The sequence below is a fragment of the Drosophila simulans genome, chromosome 3R, assembly GCF_016746395.2.
Source record: "Drosophila simulans strain w501 chromosome 3R, Prin_Dsim_3.1, whole genome shotgun sequence".
NCBI lineage: Eukaryota > Metazoa > Arthropoda > Insecta > Diptera > Drosophilidae > Drosophila > Drosophila simulans.
The window spans coordinates 6,139,641-6,156,528 of record NC_052523.2 but is presented as its reverse complement, the minus strand read 5'-3'; the positions used below and the strand labels follow the sequence as shown (position 1 = coordinate 6,156,528).

At 40.3% G+C, this 16,888-nt stretch overlaps 3 protein-coding genes across 5 annotated transcripts; 2 read left to right on the top strand and 1 right to left on the bottom strand.

Moving 5' to 3' along the window:
- Positions 1–5,819: 5,819 nt before the first annotated feature.
- LOC6727370 lies at positions 5,820–6,861 on the bottom strand. 3 transcript variants are annotated; one of them, XM_016176372.3, is made up of 4 exons: positions 6,697–6,854; positions 6,434–6,636; positions 6,257–6,385; positions 5,820–6,194 (listed from the first exon to the last, which is right to left on the bottom strand). In XM_016176372.3, the coding sequence occupies exons 1-4, from the start codon at positions 6,739–6,741 to the stop codon at positions 5,978–5,980; spliced, it is 594 nt and encodes a 197-aa protein (XP_016033909.2). In that variant the 5' UTR covers positions 6,742–6,854; the 3' UTR covers positions 5,820–5,977. The 3 variants fall into 3 exon arrangements, with proteins under 3 accessions (XP_016033909.2, XP_002102755.2, XP_016033910.1); XM_002102719.4 differs by having other exon boundaries at positions 6,257–6,361; XM_016176373.3 differs by lacking the exon at positions 5,820–6,194 and having other exon boundaries at positions 6,273–6,381; positions 6,697–6,861.
- Positions 6,862–8,278: 1,417 nt separating this feature from the next.
- LOC6727369 (RNA polymerase-associated protein LEO1) lies at positions 8,279–10,590 on the top strand. The gene is made up of 3 exons (XM_002102718.4): positions 8,279–8,458; positions 8,526–8,565; positions 8,622–10,590. The coding sequence occupies exons 1-3, from the start codon at positions 8,419–8,421 to the stop codon at positions 10,528–10,530; spliced, it is 1,989 nt and encodes a 662-aa protein (XP_002102754.1). The 5' UTR covers positions 8,279–8,418; the 3' UTR covers positions 10,531–10,590.
- Positions 10,591–14,457: 3,867 nt separating this feature from the next.
- Positions 14,458–15,673, top strand: LOC27208071 (putative gustatory receptor 92a). Its single transcript, XM_016183704.3, has one exon. The coding sequence runs from the start codon at positions 14,458–14,460 to the stop codon at positions 15,496–15,498; it is 1,041 nt and encodes a 346-aa protein (XP_016033908.1). The 3' UTR covers positions 15,499–15,673.
- The last annotated feature ends 1,215 nt before the right edge of the window (positions 15,674–16,888 follow it).

The following is a 16,888-nucleotide window of genomic DNA, read 5'->3' as shown; positions in this document are numbered from 1 at the left end:
ATTATATTACATATTAACTGTGACCGAAGCAGGAACAACTACATATGTACACAGTAATATTGTGGAGCCCGTTGAAATCCTGGTCTGTACACACACACTTATAGTAAATTGAATGGGCAATTGTGGTTTTCTATTAAAAATGAGTGGGCTTCTCACACAAACTGCAGTTCGTATGGAAACCGCACGAGCACATCGACAAATTCCGTTTCTGCGTAAGTGTTAGCCAGCAATTTTATGGCTTTGGCTATTATTTTATCATTTTTTTGTTTTTGTGTGAATGTGACTGCGTGTTTGTCTCTGTCTATAAATATTTATTACAATTTTGTTGGGGACCAGAAGATTGAATAGGAAAAGCTTCTGCACGGCAGTTAGTTAGTAGATGTAGACAGATATATACTTGCGTTGACAGCAAAGTTTGCCGGGACCTTACTCACCCGATTTGGTCCAGACTTCCCATTCAATTAGGCACACATAACTCAGAGTACACCAAACCCACATCAGCGCACCAAATTGCTGATTCAATTGTGGATGCGGGTCAACAAATTTTTTTTTCGGGGTAACTAACGGTCAGACCCAAGATTTCCATTCAGATTCGTGCCGCAAAACTTTGTACAATTCCTTGTGTAAATAAATTAGAACGCAACGCGAGTTGGGGAAAATCACTTTTAATTATTTGCAAGTAAAAGGCGCCCGAACTCTTGCAATTAAGAACCGAAAAGTACCCACCGAAAAATGAGCAAATCATAATGAATAAATGTCGCACCGGAAGTGAGCGGATGTCTGGCCAAGAGTTGCCCTCTCCCGTTCGCCATTACATTTCCGCTCAAGTAACGGGATTTATCAGGAAGGGTTGTCGCCGGGCTTATTCCTAATGGGAAACGCTGCTTGGCATAATAAACCGTTCGCTCATTTTTTCTGCCTTTGTTGTTGCCTTGAAAGCGTGTTGACTTTGTTAATAAGTTTTGTAATAAGTTGCTGGCCAAGTTAAGGGACTGTCCAAGGATATATACAAACCGCAAGGGCATAAATAACCCAAGAATGCGGCTAAAAAAGTGCGGTGCAAATGGAAGTTAAGAAAACTGATTATTAGGGGCTAAGAAAATACCAAAGAAGAGGAGTACATTTGTTTTAGGTCTTAAAATGTCCTTGGTGTTCTGAGTTTTAAGAGAGATCTGAGATGTGAACCCCAAGAACACGGCTTAAGGGATTAATCAAAACTTTTTAGAATACTTACTATCTTTTTACCTATTCTGCAACTGCGTACCTCTCCTGATAAATGCCCCTTTTTCCAGCAGCAAAAAGAGAAAGTATCATTTAACTGTCACCAAACCGCAATACCGGCATCCAAAGCCGAAGTTCCAGACTGTGCAAAAACTAAAGAAGAATGAGGAGAGAGGCAAAAAAGATGATTAATTTACGCGTCCATTGGTCTATTCGTTGTCCTTCCTAGGGACTCTCGCCTTCAATGGGAATGGGGCCCATTGTTTGCCCAGATTTACAAAAGCAGCCGAAACTTAATTTGATTAACTTTGAGTAGGTTTTTTTGTCGCCTTTGTCTTTCCGGCTTCGGTTCATCAGCAGATGAGATGCGAGCGGGAAAAGTGGATAGAAGAGGATTGGACCGGCGGTGGATGGCAAAAACGGGCGGCCGAAGGACAAAGGATGGGCATGGTGGCAACTCTGACGTTGATAATGATGTGGCCAGCCATCATCAGCGCTCGTCCGATGGCCATAAAAAGTTACAGACTTTTAAGTGTCCTGCGTTGGCATTTTATTTTAGTTTATTGGTCGGCAATGGCAAATGAAAATGCCAGCTGAGAGATGAGGTGGAGCGCGTTTATGGCCGGGGCGTTCTACATAGATGGGTGCTCGTAAATCGGTATTAGTATACCTAAATGATGTCCACGCCATTCCACAGACACTGAACACGAATCGCGGGCCGAAAGCAAATTGAATGCCAATTTTATTTGAACTTAATTAAATGGCGGAACTTATTTAGAAAAGAAAATGGCTGGAAAAACAAAGTTCGGAGCAGCTGTTGTCCCAGCTTCTAGCAGTATGCTCACACGAACACAAAAGAGGAGCCACATTGAAGATTTTACCCTTAATACTCTGAGCAGAAACTTTAAAACTACAATATAAATTGACGGATGGATCACTTGTATCACTAGTTACAATAGTATAAACCTTTAATATATGTTTCGTAGATAATATTGTTGAAGTTTACTAGGTGAATTCCCTTCCTCTTTTCATATATAAACTTAAATAATCTTGAAATCAATATTTTCTCAAAGGTTCTCCCAGTGCTCTGGTTGTACATATTTCATTCCAACAATATTGAACTTTTCATAACTTAATTAAGCAACAACGAGACTGGAATTGCCTTCATATATGCATTAGTTGGAGTTGGTGTAACCCGGGCTAAAACTTTGCCAGTCTGTGTGGTCTAATGTCTTTGCTTTGGCAATTTGGCTAAGGGCGTTTTGCTGTTTTGTTGTTGGTGCTTTTCAGCTGATGCGATCCTTTCTGTTTTCCCTGCTGCTGTGACGCTGTTCTCGGTAATGTTTGCTTTCATTAACATTATTGTTGCTATTGTTGTTCGTCCAGCAACAACAACAAACATTGACGCAACTACACTTCAATGCATTTTGTGCAACAGCTACAACAACAACACCGCCAGCAACAACAAGAACAATAGCAACAACTCCGAAAAGCCCCCAAAGGTATAATTTCAATTTCAACACTTTACAAACACGCCACAGTTGCGTCATTAACTGGGAAGTTTGCATGCGCGTCTCGTCTGCAGCTTTCCGTCGGTACACTGAAATAATTAATTGCACGTAAGGGGAATTTGGCCGGAATTTACTGAAGCCAGCGAGCTTAAAATTAAAGAGTTTGATGCAAAATTAGATGAAACTTCGTGCCCAAACAAGCAGATATTTAATTAGTTCAAAGAAAGCCAACATAGCAACTATAAAGGATTAAAAACTGATATATGTCTTAATAAATTTAAATATTTTTTGTAGTGCCGCTGAGTATTTAAGTCTGTATCGCAGGGTGGCCCTAAGTGCGCTGGCTGACGGAAATGGCCGAAAGCAACAACGGCGAGAACAACAACAACGAGGAGATGAGTTCAACGCAGCGTCAGGTGCAGCAGTACGATAGTCGCAACTGCAGCAGCGAGAACAAGCTAGAAAAAAAAACACTTCCAGTAGTTGCTGTTGTTTCATAAAACTTTATTGTTGCATGTTTGTTGCTTTGTGCCGCTGCTATCGTTGTTGCTGTCGTCCTGTTGTCGCGGCTGCTGCATTGCCTCAAGCCATACATAAAATCATTTGTGCCACCCCGCCCTCGAGCATTGACTAATGCTGACACCCCGGCAACATGAACCCCGCAGCAGCAGCATCAACTGCAACAACAGCAGCAGCAACAGTGCAGAGCATTACAACAGTTGTGGCCCATTAAGTTGACGCTTTTCCGTTGCATTTGCTGTGACATTCGTCCCAATGCCATCGAGATGCCATCCCGACTGTCTGTCGGGGGCGTTGATAGCCATCTAACTGGGCGAGCAGCCGCTAAGCAAAGTGGAAAAAGGCCACAGTTCCGCTTGGTTATACACGCCAACCTTCAAGGTGAGTGGGGATGAGATTGGAGAAGTGGAGGGGGGTCGAAAGCCCTTGGTGCACATTAAATCGATTTCTGAGAGAGTTGGACCAGGAAGGAGGAAGAAAATCAATTTCAGTCCTGATGGAATAATCTAATTTTTATTACCGCTGCATAGCCATTCGTCATTTGCTTATTCCTTTGCATACAGATGAACAGACGAGGTTCTCGTACTAGCGATGCAGTTTAGCAAAATTTAGTTAAAACGTGTATCATGTATCATATCATTTTCATTTCATAGTATGAAACAGTATATACCAATATATATATACATATATACCAATAAATTTTATGTAAGTTAGAAAAATCATGAGATTACTTTATCTTTGGGTCCTTGACTATTAAAGAACCAGTTTCGCATGAAATTTAACAAAACTGCAGTTTCTCTTAGCTGTTGACAGTGCTATTGTTTTAACCGCTGTTGTGTCCACATAACTTTTATCTGCTTCCACCATTTCTCATCGACTAAATGCTGCCGGATGCACAAGCTGCAAAAACACCGGCAAACAGGATTGCACATTTCTTTTATGCAGTAATCATTTGCGGCACTTTATTGAATTCCGAGCAGCGGCAGCGGCAACCGAAAACAGCCCGCACAACAAGTCCCGCCCACTTCCGCCCGCCGCTGGCAGGTGTTGGCTTTCCATTCCTCGCCCCACGCCCACCCCGCGTTTCCTTCGCTTGGCACTTTCCCCGAGCGCTTTTTCCGCTTCGATTTTTCCTCTTGTTATTCCTTCCCACACATCACATGCTCGCTTTGGCTTCTGCTGCCTCATCGTGATGTTTGCCTTGCTTTGGCCTTCCAAAAAGTGCAGCAGAACGCTGCATACTTTAAGGCGAAAGTCAACCGCAAAGTGAATTCCTCCATCGACAAGCGCAATCTTGAAGGAGCACGATTTTTGGCTATTTTTCAGTTGGTTTTTTTTTAAGGAAATTTCTAAATTTATATACATAATAAAATGACGCCTCAGTTTTTTTGTATGATAAAAATCTTAGAATAAACTAACAAACAAAACGACTCTTAATGTATGCTTAAATTTTTTGAAGTATAGGCTTAGTTAGTTTACACAAAAAGGTTAGTTGTGAATGAGACTCTAGACCTAGGTGTTTAGTTTTTATGCTCTTATTTCTTATATGTTTTCTTTGGTTTAGCTACTGACTGCACTTTTTCTAGCCAAAACTGTGCCAGCACTGCACATATAGTAAGCCAGGGAGTGTTAATCTTCGGCAATCTTAATGCGGATATATTAAACTTATTTTTACAGCATTTCTTTCGGCGATTGCTTAGCCCCCTCAGCAATCTGGATTCTTTATTTTCATATACTTTGTATTACTTGTGCCGCGCCCTGCTGCCGCCCATATCCTGCTAGTTCCTCAGATTTCGAAAGCGCGATAAACTAACTGCCTGCCTGCCAGCCCCACCCCTGGGCGCTTTTCAACACTGGCAGACAGACAGTAAGTGGTGCAGTGGGTGGTGGTGTAAGGTTGTCTGATGGTGGGTGGCTTGGTGGGTGGTGAAGGGCCATGTGTATGTATTTCGCAACTTGAGGCGCTTGCCACTTCCGTTGGCGGTCTATAAGAAAACACTAACACACTCGCTGTTTGTGGGTGGATAGAACTTTTCTACTGCTTTCCATTTATTTTTTGTATATTTTGGGTTTTCTCGCACTTATTTTAGTTTTATTGCCAGGCATTTTATTGCACAAATTTTAATATTTATTTTTGCTGTTGGTTTATTTTGCACTATGCCTGGAAGGCGCTCCAGTGTGTGTATGTGTGGGTTGAAGTGTGTTTGTGTTGGTTTTACCGAAACACACACTCGCACGCACACACACACTTAGAAACTCGGGATGCTTTGTTTGCTGTCTGCTCGCGTTTAGTTAGCGTTTTTCTATTGCAGCTCCATTTTAATGTTTAACAAACTTGAATGGCGCAGTTGAGAGCTCCCAAACAAACAGAAAGAAAATACAAACGATTTTAATTTTTTTCGCCTTTTTCACTTCTTGTTTGTCCCTTGTTTTGTGCAAAAACTTTTGTGAAAATTATTTTAAACTGTGAAAACTGTTTTTGTGCCTTCTCTTTTGTTCCGCTTGCATATTTATCTCATTTGGGAAAACGGTGAGTTGTATTATGGCATTCAATAAGAAAAGTCATTATTTTAGGTTTTATATATAATTTAGACAGTCACCACTGAATTGTGATACCAAATACTAATTTCGCAATAGAAATACATGCCATGGATAAACTTTTAACAACAAAACTAACAAACTGTCGAGTTGATCATTGTTAAATGGATTTGGCCGGAAAATGTGCTCTAAAGCCAGGGAAATCTGGGTCCAGGTGGAGGTGGATGATAAAAATTTATATGCTGATAGTGCTGAGTATTGCAGTACATTTGTCCCGGATTTTGGTTGCCCGATTGGGCGGGCCTTGCAGGATATTCAGGTTTCGAGTTCTGCAAATTTGCCGAATAACTATAGTGGTCACCACAGCCCCTATGCACGGCCCCATACGCATGAGATCCTTGAGCTCTAAGGGATAAAATAAATTATTACTAAAAGACCAAATCTCTCTTACCTACTCTGTTACATACCGGGGACTACTTTTTAAGTATCGATCCTGAATAGGTGGTAGATTTCCATGAAACCTGGACGGACCCATCATGACCCGGTGCGGATAGGATGGGTCCTCCACATTACTGGAAAGATTGTTCGAGTGCTGACTGGCGAGATTTTAAATATCGGCGGAGTCTTATACTTGCAACACTTACTGAGCATATCGGTGATTAACTTTTAGATTTCGATCGTGAGCTGTTGATACATTCCCTTGAAACCTGGACGGATTACCCACCATCATTCCTGGAGGCGAATGAGTTGTGGCCTGCATAGTCGTCGGAGGACTGGTAGTGGCTATTATCATCATTTTGCTAAAATTATCACTTCCGTAAAGTCTTGCAAACTGCTCAATGCTTTCCTGCATGACACAATACATTCTATTTACTTAGTTTAAAAACTTTTAATAGCGTGTTCTTACATCCGGACAAAAAATTCCGGGTAACCGCACTCCGCTGTATTCCATGTTCTAATTTATGAAATAATTTAAAAGATTATAATTTTGATAGTATAAAAACAGAATTTTGGAGTGGATTTGGCTTGTTGTAATGGAGACGAAATTCGAAAATAAAATAACAATTTTTGACAGGAAACCTATGGAATTGAACCCATATTTGACGGAATTTTCGTGGCATATATTGATTGAAAGAAAACTTTTGAAAGTTTAAAATTAAATACAATTTTAAAGTTGTATTCATATCAATGCATTAAGGTAAGTCACTTTTATTAATTTGATTACCATTCAACTGACTTCAGTGCCTTTGGTCAAGTTAAGCGTTAAACAGTTGACAGGCAATTATTGCACCCGCATAAGGACATCAACTACTCGGCACATTCGTTTAATTCAACGTTTATTAATTTACGTTGGAAATCCTTAACGACAGGTTCATATTTTCATGGCTGCCACGGCAACCTCATTACCGGCGACTTGTTGTAAATAATTATTTGCGGCTTACAAGCATTTTTTGTGCCCTTAGCGTATGCGGAATTTATGAATAAATCATTTGATCCCCATTCGCCAGTGGCTGTCCTGCTTTCGAGTGGATGACCTCTTCGCCGGATAATATGCAATATGCATTTCCGTGGCGCCACCGATTCGCCGGGCAGGTGCTTGCCGTTGAGTTTTAATTAATCGAGAACTCATAAAAATATTAAAATGCAAAAAAGCACCGGGTTTATGCCCATATGGCAATTCCAGGACCATATCGTCAAGAGTCGATGACGAGTGGGAAACGGCGATGCATGTTTTATTGCCCGGCATTCCGTGCCACATGAGTATGAGTGGGCAAAAGCCATAAAGCGGGGAGGTCCTTGCTGTCTGCGAAATATTAAATAAAGGCAGCATTTTATTTTTTGCTTTTATAATTGGGCATAATGTGTCATGGCTGGAACATTTCATTCTAGCGCATTCCAGATAAGGGCATTCATTTGAGAAAATTATCGGTATTGATAAACCAAAAATCAACAAAGAATGCCATTGTCGATTTTCTCTACTACATTTTTGGATGTTTTGTGGGCGTTGTAGTGGGCGTGGCATACTCGCGCTGTATCGACGTCTCACTATTGGAAAATTGATTTGTGCACTTTTTAAATACAAATTTTTAAATAGGAAAACTTACCGTTGCAGGCAACATTTTGTTGTGTGTGGAACAGCTGTTTTCAACAGCTGATTTCATTGTTGTGGCGCCATTTATATTTATTTCTGGTATGCAGAACTAAACATTGGTCAATTATACTTCCATGCATTTAATATTATCTTAATCGACCGACTTTCATAAAATAGGTTTTGCTCAATATTAATATTTTAGCTTTTATAGTTCCCATGGTCTCGACGTTCAATATATAAAATATAGGGTTAAAAACGGTTAACTCAAACAATCTATTATTATGTTTTGCTTTACGAGTAAAAAAATAAATCCAAAAGCACTAATCCATAATAAACTTATTGCCTATTGCTTGAAACCCATTAACATAGTAGGTGGAAAATTAAACAACACTGATTGTTAGAAAAGCTGACAACTCTGACGAACAATCGATAAATCAGTCACTTCGCTCGGCTGTCATTACGTAATAAAACCATATAGTTTTTCTGTGCTGCTTGGGAAGAAATTGTGCTCCACTAACTTTTCGCACTACGCTTAATATGGCTGACTCCGATTTGCAGCACAATGAACTAGAAAAAGGTTTGTAGTAACATTAGTCTATAGAATATTGTTAAAAATTGAATTATTAACTACGCGTTTACTTTAGATGTTGAATCTTGCGAAAGCTGGCCTTTATTCAATAGGAGGTTGGTTTAGGTAAATATATTCTGCAGAATTTAGTAATCCAATATGGCTTTTCCAGGACCCCGCAACCCTGTTCTTCAAGCGCTGAAGAAGAAAGAAATGTACCTAAGCCATTTGCGCACAAAAGCCGTTCACGTTCTATTTACCCAACAGTAAATAGTGTTTTTTTTTCTCTTGAAAATCGATCTGATATGAACGCTAGGACATCATCGAATATCGAGCGATCATATATTCCCATATGCGAAACAAGCTCGAACCGTGAATCCGGAAGTGCACCAAATTCAAGCAAATCTTCGGCATCGTCATCAAGTGTGGAATTAAATGGAAGTGTTCCAGAACCGAAATCTTCCGTAATTAACTCCAATGAAACCATACATTCTGCGGGACAGGTCGGCGGCATTCCGAGCTGTATGACAGAAAGTGATGGCCAGGGAAGTGTCGATTCTGAAACAATCTCTAGCATCAGAAAATCAACTTCCCTCATAGAACTCAAAGACAATTACAATGCAATCATTGACGAAGTTAATAATCAACAACTCACTAACGAGGGCAACATATTGCCCACTGAGACAGGTTCTATTTCCAATTTTGAAAGCTTGAAAGAAGTACCAAATGGATCAATTGATGAGATGGAACTAGAACTACTCTCGACGCAACATACTTCATCGACCCCAATGAATAAATGTAATGACATGGAAGAAGAATTGCTCCCATTGAAATGTTCGTCATTTCTACCGACACCATCCGAAGAATATATTCTAAAACCCAGGGTCCGTTCTGTGCCATTAGCTTCCAGCTCAAATACAGAGCATGAATCAAAAGGAAACAATTGTAACATTGAAAAAAGGTTGTCCCAATTGCGATATAGTTCAGATGAAAAGGAATCCAAAGACTTGTATTCCTCTTCTGATAGTCTCGCTTTAAATTTCGATATCGGTGATAATGCCGAGAATCAACAACCTGGTGGAAAAGTAAATGCTGATAAGGAATTGTTCTCCAATGGCATTTTGCAAAATTCGCAAGTTCTTGATACATTAGAACAACTCAAACCGTTTGGAAAAGATATAGCAGTTAAGTTTCAGTCCACCATAACAACTGAAAATTGTGGACTTCTTAAAGGTCCATCGCAGTTTCTGAAGATGCCTTATTTCATACCCGTGGAATCCGAGGCATACGTGCCTGAAACCTTTCAGGATCAAATGACTGAAGATGATTTAAAGGACGAACAGTCGCGCAATGATTTCATAAATCGTCTAAAGGCAACTGTTAGGTGGCGCGAGAACGAAAACAAGACCAAGGAGTCCAATGCGAAAATTGTTCGCTGGTCCGATGGCAGCCAGACCTTTCATGTGGGCAACGAGGTTTTCGATATGATGCAACACCCGGTGACGGTCAATCAGAACCATTTGTATGTTCGCCTGGACAGCTGCTACCAGCCTCAGGGTTTGATCAAGAATAAGTTGACTGTGCGTCCCATGTTGGACTCCAATTTCGGACAGAGTCATGTCCAGGCCTTGCGTAATCGAGCCACGAATAAGCCGCAGTCTGGGTGCGTTAAGGTGATAACGAACATGGGCTCCAATCCCGAGCACGATCATAATCGGCGCATGAAGGAGGAATTGTCCAAGCTTCGCCAGGAGAGTCGTGAAAAGAATCGCGCGTTTATGAAGAATCGTCCTCCGAAACGTGACAGGCACTCCGATCGCAATGTGGCCAAAAAGCCAGGGCCATTCGAAGAGGACGACGGCGAGGGTGCAGGTGGTGAGACAAGCTCTGCAGCTGAAGATTCGGATGAAGAAATGCGCAGCGAGGAAGATACCGAAAATCATATGGACGATGGAGCTTCTCGGAGCTCTCCCAATTCCCAGAAGGAAGGAAGTCAATTGGATTCCGAAGACGAACTCGCGATCGGAGGTGCTATCCGCAAGGCCAGGCGTTTGGTCTATTCCGATTCAGATTCCGACTAAATATTAAATAGCCTGTAGATACGAAATCTTAATAAACATAAGGCATTAGCCAGCCCGCAACAAAGCGTGGAACCAGGAGTAGCTGCAACTGATAATTAATTAACAATTTCTCGCCCCCATGGTGGGCGTACGGCCATTGCCGTAATTAGGGGGCGTGGCAGCAGAGGGAGGCAGACATTGGTAGTCGGCGCAGAAATTGCTTAAGGTCACAATGGGGTCGTGATTGCAGCGCGGAGCACTCTAACCCAAATGCCATTGTCCGACTGCCAAACTGGCCGGCATTCCAACGCCCAAAGCAATTAGTGGTAGGTGCATTGGATTGCCTGGTGTTTTTGGGAGATTGGACTCGTGACTCGGTGAGTCGTATGTGGGTTTTGGGGGGCGGCAAGTGGGTGGCTTTCTGGTCAGCGGCTCAGTCGGATTTTGCTCTTTGATTCCAGCTTTATAATTGTCACCGTCCAAAAGCTGTCGGCATCACAGGTAGCCGAAATAAGATACATACATACTAAGCTTGTTAAAAATTTTAAATTAATAAGTACTTTATTTGTTAGCAAAAAGCGTTATCCTGGAAAGTTTTTAAAGTTTACATTGAAATAGTTATAAATTTAGTTGTTAACTATGATTATTTTATCTCATTAAATAATTTGTTCTACTTGTTTCACTGAATATCGCTATTGTTTTAATTGAAAGTATTTTACAGTATCTTAATCAAAAGAATGTAATAGATTCAGGTATTCAGATATTCTAGTTCAGAACCACCAGCCTATTTAATCTAGTCATGTCCGTCTGTCCATATGAGCTATAAGATTTTAACGCACACTTCTCTGCAATAGGGATTTAATGTTATTTTCCTCCAAGCCTCTAGCCAAAACTTTCCTTTTCAGTTAACACCAATAACAATGAGAAACTTGAGCTTTGATGCCGATTAATTAACATTGGACCCAGCATTATTGATTTTCGAGATGCATTCAGTCATAATGTGAATGGTGAGAGTTGTATTTGCTCATTTAACTGGTGAAATTTGATCAGCAGCTCTTGGAACTTATGGGCTTGCATGCCACGGGGGAATTGTGTGTCCTGGTGAGGCTCGTTTGCTTCAAAGGCATATAAGCTCATTACAATGGCAGTGTCTTGACGTTGCTGCCTTCGCATTTGGAGCAACGCATTCGAATGTAACCGAGATATAGGACGACCCCTTTTACTACCCCCACATGCTATGGGCCATAAACTAAACTGTCACGGATTTTCGGGCTGGGCCGAAAATCGAGCAGCTACACGACACGCCCGTAGGCCAAATATCTTGCACACATATTTGTCGACAAGTTGGCAAACTGTGCGGGCGAAAGGTGGCAAGTGGGTTGGTGGCATGTCAGCCTTTGTGCTAATGCAATTTAGTGCCTCCTGCAGCAAATGAACCTTGATTATGTGTTTATTAGACACCAATTTACGCCTGCTGCAATGTTGCCTCTTCTCCGCCTGCCGCTTTTCGTATACGTAAAATTTCATTCCTTCATTGTCATAAATATCATCTGTCGGCTTACCTGCATTTATACATCCCAGTTTATGGGCACAGCCTTTCAGAATTCAATTACTTCGATACTGCTGATCAATGAGGCGCAACTGGAGAAGTGCCGCTTAGTATATCTGCATGTGGTCCACATATTAATTGTTTAAAAATATTACTCACTGTATAACTTTTGTTGAGGTACAAAAGACACAAAATACACATGAGGACCTGGATTATTTATGCTCTAATAAACTCAGGTGATTAGATTATAGAGCACTTATAACTTAGACAATTGATTATTGTGTTTGTTTAAAATGTTTCTTATGCAAGGATGACAAAATAAATAAACTAAAACTATTACACTTCAAAATGAACTCTCTGAAAGTTTATGCTTTTATGATCTAATAAAATTATGAGTAACATGCTTTTCATAACCTCCCCATAACCCATATCCAATTCTTTTCCGTGCCTGATGAGCCCAAAAGGTATTTTGACCGTTTACAACCGTCAAGTAGATACACTCATTAACCCGAAAGTCTTGGTTTTATGGCCATTAAACATATGCGTGAAGGCGGTTCTTGTTAGCCAAAGCAAACACAATTACACTTACGCACTCAAATTTATTTACAGCACATAAAGTAGACACTCGTTTTCGCACACACACACACCAGTAAGTTTACATACCTCAAAGGCATTAATTATTTATGAAGAGACAGGCTGAAATGGAAGCCCGCTGCACTGGAGAAAGGAATGTAATAAAATTACAAGCGAATGCCGTAAACCCGAAAGGTTTTGAAATTCGAGCAAGAGAAGGCGGCATTAAGTTTGCGGGCCGTGACAACTGCAAAACTGGCTAACTGGCAAGCTGGCCCCCAGTAATTAGAGGCTCTAATAAAGCTAAAGTTTCTCCAGAAAGTAGATGGGACAGTGGGCACATGTCACTTGTCAACGCAGCAATTTGACAGGACCTTTACTGAAAAGCCCCGAAATACATACATATATATTTTCACACAAAGCCAAGGATAACCACAAAAACGCAGCTAAATGCTGACCGAGACAAAGCGATGAAGCAGGTCATCGTTGCTAAAGTGAGATTCATAATTTTATTTACTTAAATGTAATAAAATTCGTTAAGTTCTTGAACCCATGTTAGAACTATTTTATAAAAATATTTGGTTAAATAAGTTATGCATTATGCATATGCATTAATGAATAATCTGAAATTTAATTTGATTTAATTTAAAATAAAATCAAACACCTTTTTTTACCCATCGAATATGAAGTAAGTTGGTCAAACTTTTCAGTTAGCTTTGCATTTATGGAGCGCACTGTATTGATGTGTATGTAGCTATGTCACTCTTCAGATACTCAACTTGTATTCTCAAGCACTTTGGCTTTGTAGATTTTATGTCTTGCGGCTTGCATTATAAAATTAGTGGCATGCTCTAATGTGGCAAATAGTCGATGGGTGGTAAATGGCTGGTGTGACAGTAGAGGTTTGTGGGGAAGGGACGAGGTCACTTTGGTCCCTGGGCGACTTCAGAGAATTGCTGTATGTGACAGTTGTTGAAATTTCACTGTCTCTCATTAACAATTGGCAATTATGCCGCAAACTCGAATTTCGTTTGTGCACATGTATTGAGCTAATATTTGCTTAAATCAATGAGCGCTTAGGCAGCGAAATTATTTCCTTTTATTTCATTCCATTTACAGTCGAAATGGTATTAATGGCATTACCATACCCAATGTTTGCGCACACTAAAGAGCCCGAAAATCGAATGTGTGTGTCATTAGTTGAATACGCATTAACGTTCATAAATAACTTTACACTTAATGCGAAACAGGCCAAATAGGCACCAAACGCATACACATACGCATATACTGCCGTAATGCATTTAAGCGGTTTTCGTTGATCACATTTATCATTAAAGCTGCATTCATTGAATAAATAATGCACATCAACAAGCATAACTGTAAATTGCAAATCTGCTTGATTTGACTAATTGTTGAAATTGATAGCAATAATTGATATATTAGGGCGTTCAATAGCTATTGCATTACATAACCGTATTAATTTCTTAGCAGCCAAAATAGGATAATTTGAAAGTCTTATGCAACAGTTTTTTATTTTAGGCATAATTAAGACCGATTTTCGTATACACCCCTTCCTTTTTATACCCTTATGATTTTTTTCTTTTTGTTATGAACTCCTCACGCTCTATCCATTGCAGGCATCTATTAATTTAAGGGCTTTCTGTTAGTTAAATAAATATGCTCAAAAGTATTCCGTTGGTAGTAAACTGTCACCAGATGTCACCTGCCAGCCTAAGATACCATCCGGTTAAGTTTTCATTAAGTAATGCACCGCTTGTTCTTTCGCTTATTTTCCAATTCCAGTCGAAACTAAAACGAAAGTGGTCATGTTCGAGTTCCTTCATCAGATGAGTGCACCGAAAGTATCCACCGCAATTTTGAGATATATTTTTCGGTACGCGCAATTTATTGGAACGATCTTTTTCTGTCTACACAATAAAAAGGACGATGAAACTGTATTTATCCGCAATTGGCTCAAGTGGCTGAATGTTACGCATCGCATATTAACTTTTACCAGATTCTTTTGGGTCTATTTAGGGTCCATATCGATAAAGACAAATCGCGTCCAACAAGTACTTCATGTTATGCGACTTGTGCTGAGCATTCCCAACGTTGCAGTAATCTTGGGCTACCACATTTTTCGAGGCCCAGAAATAGTCGATCTTGTCAACCAGTTCTTGCGTCTCTTTCGGCAAGTGAGTGATTTATTCAAGCCGAAAACACCTGGATTCGGCGGCAGACGAGAATTGATATTAATCCTACTGAATTTGGTATCCTTCGCCCATGAGCAAACATATCTGTGGTTTACGATACGGAAGGGATTTTCTTGCCGTTTCATAATCGATTGGTATTGCGACTTTTACCTAGTCAGTGCCACCAATATATTCATCCACATCAATTCCATCGGCTATCTCAGTCTGGGTGTTCTTTATTCCGAGCTCAATAGATATGTCTATACAAACTTGCGAATTCAATTGCAAAAGTTAAATACTTCGGGCAGTCAACAAAAAATACGAAGAGTACAAAATCGTTTGGAAAAGTGCATAAGCTTGTACAGAGAGATATATCATACCAGCGTTATGTTTTACAAGCTATTTGTTCCTCCCCTTTTCCTGGCCCTGATTTATAAGGTTGTACTAATCGCCTTGATTGGCCTGAATATGGCTGTAGAGTTTTATATAAACAGCTTCGTATTCTGGATACTTTTGGGCAAACACGTATTGGATCTTTTTCTGGTGACTGCCTCCGTTGAGGGAGCTGTTAACCAATTTTTGAACATTGGAATGCAGTTTGGAAATGTCGGTGATCTTAGCAAATTTCAAACTACGGTCAGTCAATTTATTTTCATAGATTTTATACCGACTTAAACTTTTTATTCATTACAGCTGGATACTTTATTCCTTCATCTAAGGCTTAGCCATTTTCGAGTCAGCATTTTGGGCCTATTTGATGTCACCCAAAAGCAATATCTACAGTTCTTATCAGCACTCGTATCTTGGCTAGCTTTTATAGCACAATATAGAATGCAGGTCGGAAATTGTAAGGCCTATTGAAAAGTAATTCGGCTTAATGTAATATTATTATAAGATAATTTGCTTTTCTCTTAGCACTTAAATATGTCATAATGTATTAATAAAATATCCTCAATAAATAAAATTTGAATAAATAGGGGCCCCAAATCGCTGTGGCATGCTGTAACATCATTTTTGCGTACTCTGTGAAGTCACTTAATAATCTGCATTTACGTGAAAGCCACAAAATTATGAAAGAACGCACCATATGCCCGTGTGTCCACCTGTCAGGGGGCACATAGCTCATTTTAATGGCTGTGGAAATGAACTTTCGCCACGTGATTTGGCCAGCAGTTGGACCCTGGGGCCAGTCACATCAATAGATAATTTTTCATAATTAAAGTTTATGTGCATGAGGTTCGCTTATCCAACACATTTTCCTCGGTGGAGTAATCCCTCGACTCGCTTGGGTTCATTAAGGATCATAAAATGTTTCATTTTCATTTCAGGGAAACGTTCCGTTTAGTGGTGATGATTGTGTTGCTTGCACAGAAATTTCAAACTGAACCAAAGTTTTAGCTTTAGTATGTCGTCATTTTCATGCACAATTTACTTTGATTTATTAAATTTCATGTTGATCCTTTTTGCTTTGGCCCAATTTACATACATATTTTTAATGTATTAAGCCAATTAAGGCTGACACGCACACGGAAAACTGTAAGACTGACCGTTGTCCTTCGAGCAGGTTGTCCTTGCCGAGAAGATTAATTTAGACGGAGCTGCCTTTGTGTTTCATTAAACAGATTTGGTGTTATTTACTTAAACACTTAAAATAAATGTGCAAATATTTCCATCGGCTGCTGAGTTTAATTGAAATTCCTTCGTCCTGTCCTGGTCAGCCTGCCATCCTTGAGGTGACAATTTAAGCACGCTCAATGCCAACGGATAATGACGTTGATTGTGGCATCTCCTTGGTAGTTTCTTCCGTCTCGTTCTCGTCCTTGCTGCCATCCATCAATCGCAGGACCCGGCTTCCTGGCCGTCCTGGAAGCCTGGTCTTCTGAGCAGCAGCTGCAGCAGCATTGGCAATAGCAACAAAGGCACATCATGTTGAGATGTTGCCATTGCTGTCCTTATCCCTCATCCCTCTTCCTGGGTCCCGCGTTCTGCGTCCCATGTGTATCCTTGTGCTCCGTGCTCGCTCTCCGTTGTTCTTGTTGCACTTTGCTCTGACATTTTGAGTTTA

What these genes read in the sequence shown, in the direction of transcription:
- LOC6727370 (XM_016176372.3), bottom strand. Translation starts at nt 6,741, where the DNA reads ATGGAATACAGCGGAGTGCGGTTACCCGGAATTTTTTGTCCGGAT. An exon ending in GTTAATCACCGATATGCTCA is followed by an intron (nt 6,386 to 6,433) that starts GTAAGTGTTGCA and finishes AAATCTCGCCAG; the next exon opens with TCAGCACTCGAACAATCTTT. An exon ending in TACTTAAAAAGTAGTCCCCG is followed by an intron (nt 6,195 to 6,256) that starts GTATGTAACAGA and finishes TTTATCCCTTAG; the next exon opens with AGCTCAAGGATCTCATGCGT.
- LOC6727369 (XM_002102718.4), top strand. Translation starts at nt 8,419, where the DNA reads ATGGCTGACTCCGATTTGCAGCACAATGAACTAGAAAAAG. An exon ending in GCACAATGAACTAGAAAAAG is followed by an intron (nt 8,459 to 8,525) that starts GTTTGTAGTAAC and finishes CGTTTACTTTAG; the next exon opens with ATGTTGAATCTTGCGAAAGC. An exon ending in TGGCCTTTATTCAATAGGAG is followed by an intron (nt 8,566 to 8,621) that starts GTTGGTTTAGGT and finishes TGGCTTTTCCAG; the next exon opens with GACCCCGCAACCCTGTTCTT.
- LOC27208071 (XM_016183704.3), top strand. Translation starts at nt 14,458, where the DNA reads ATGTTCGAGTTCCTTCATCAGATGAGTGCACCGAAAGTATCCACCGCA.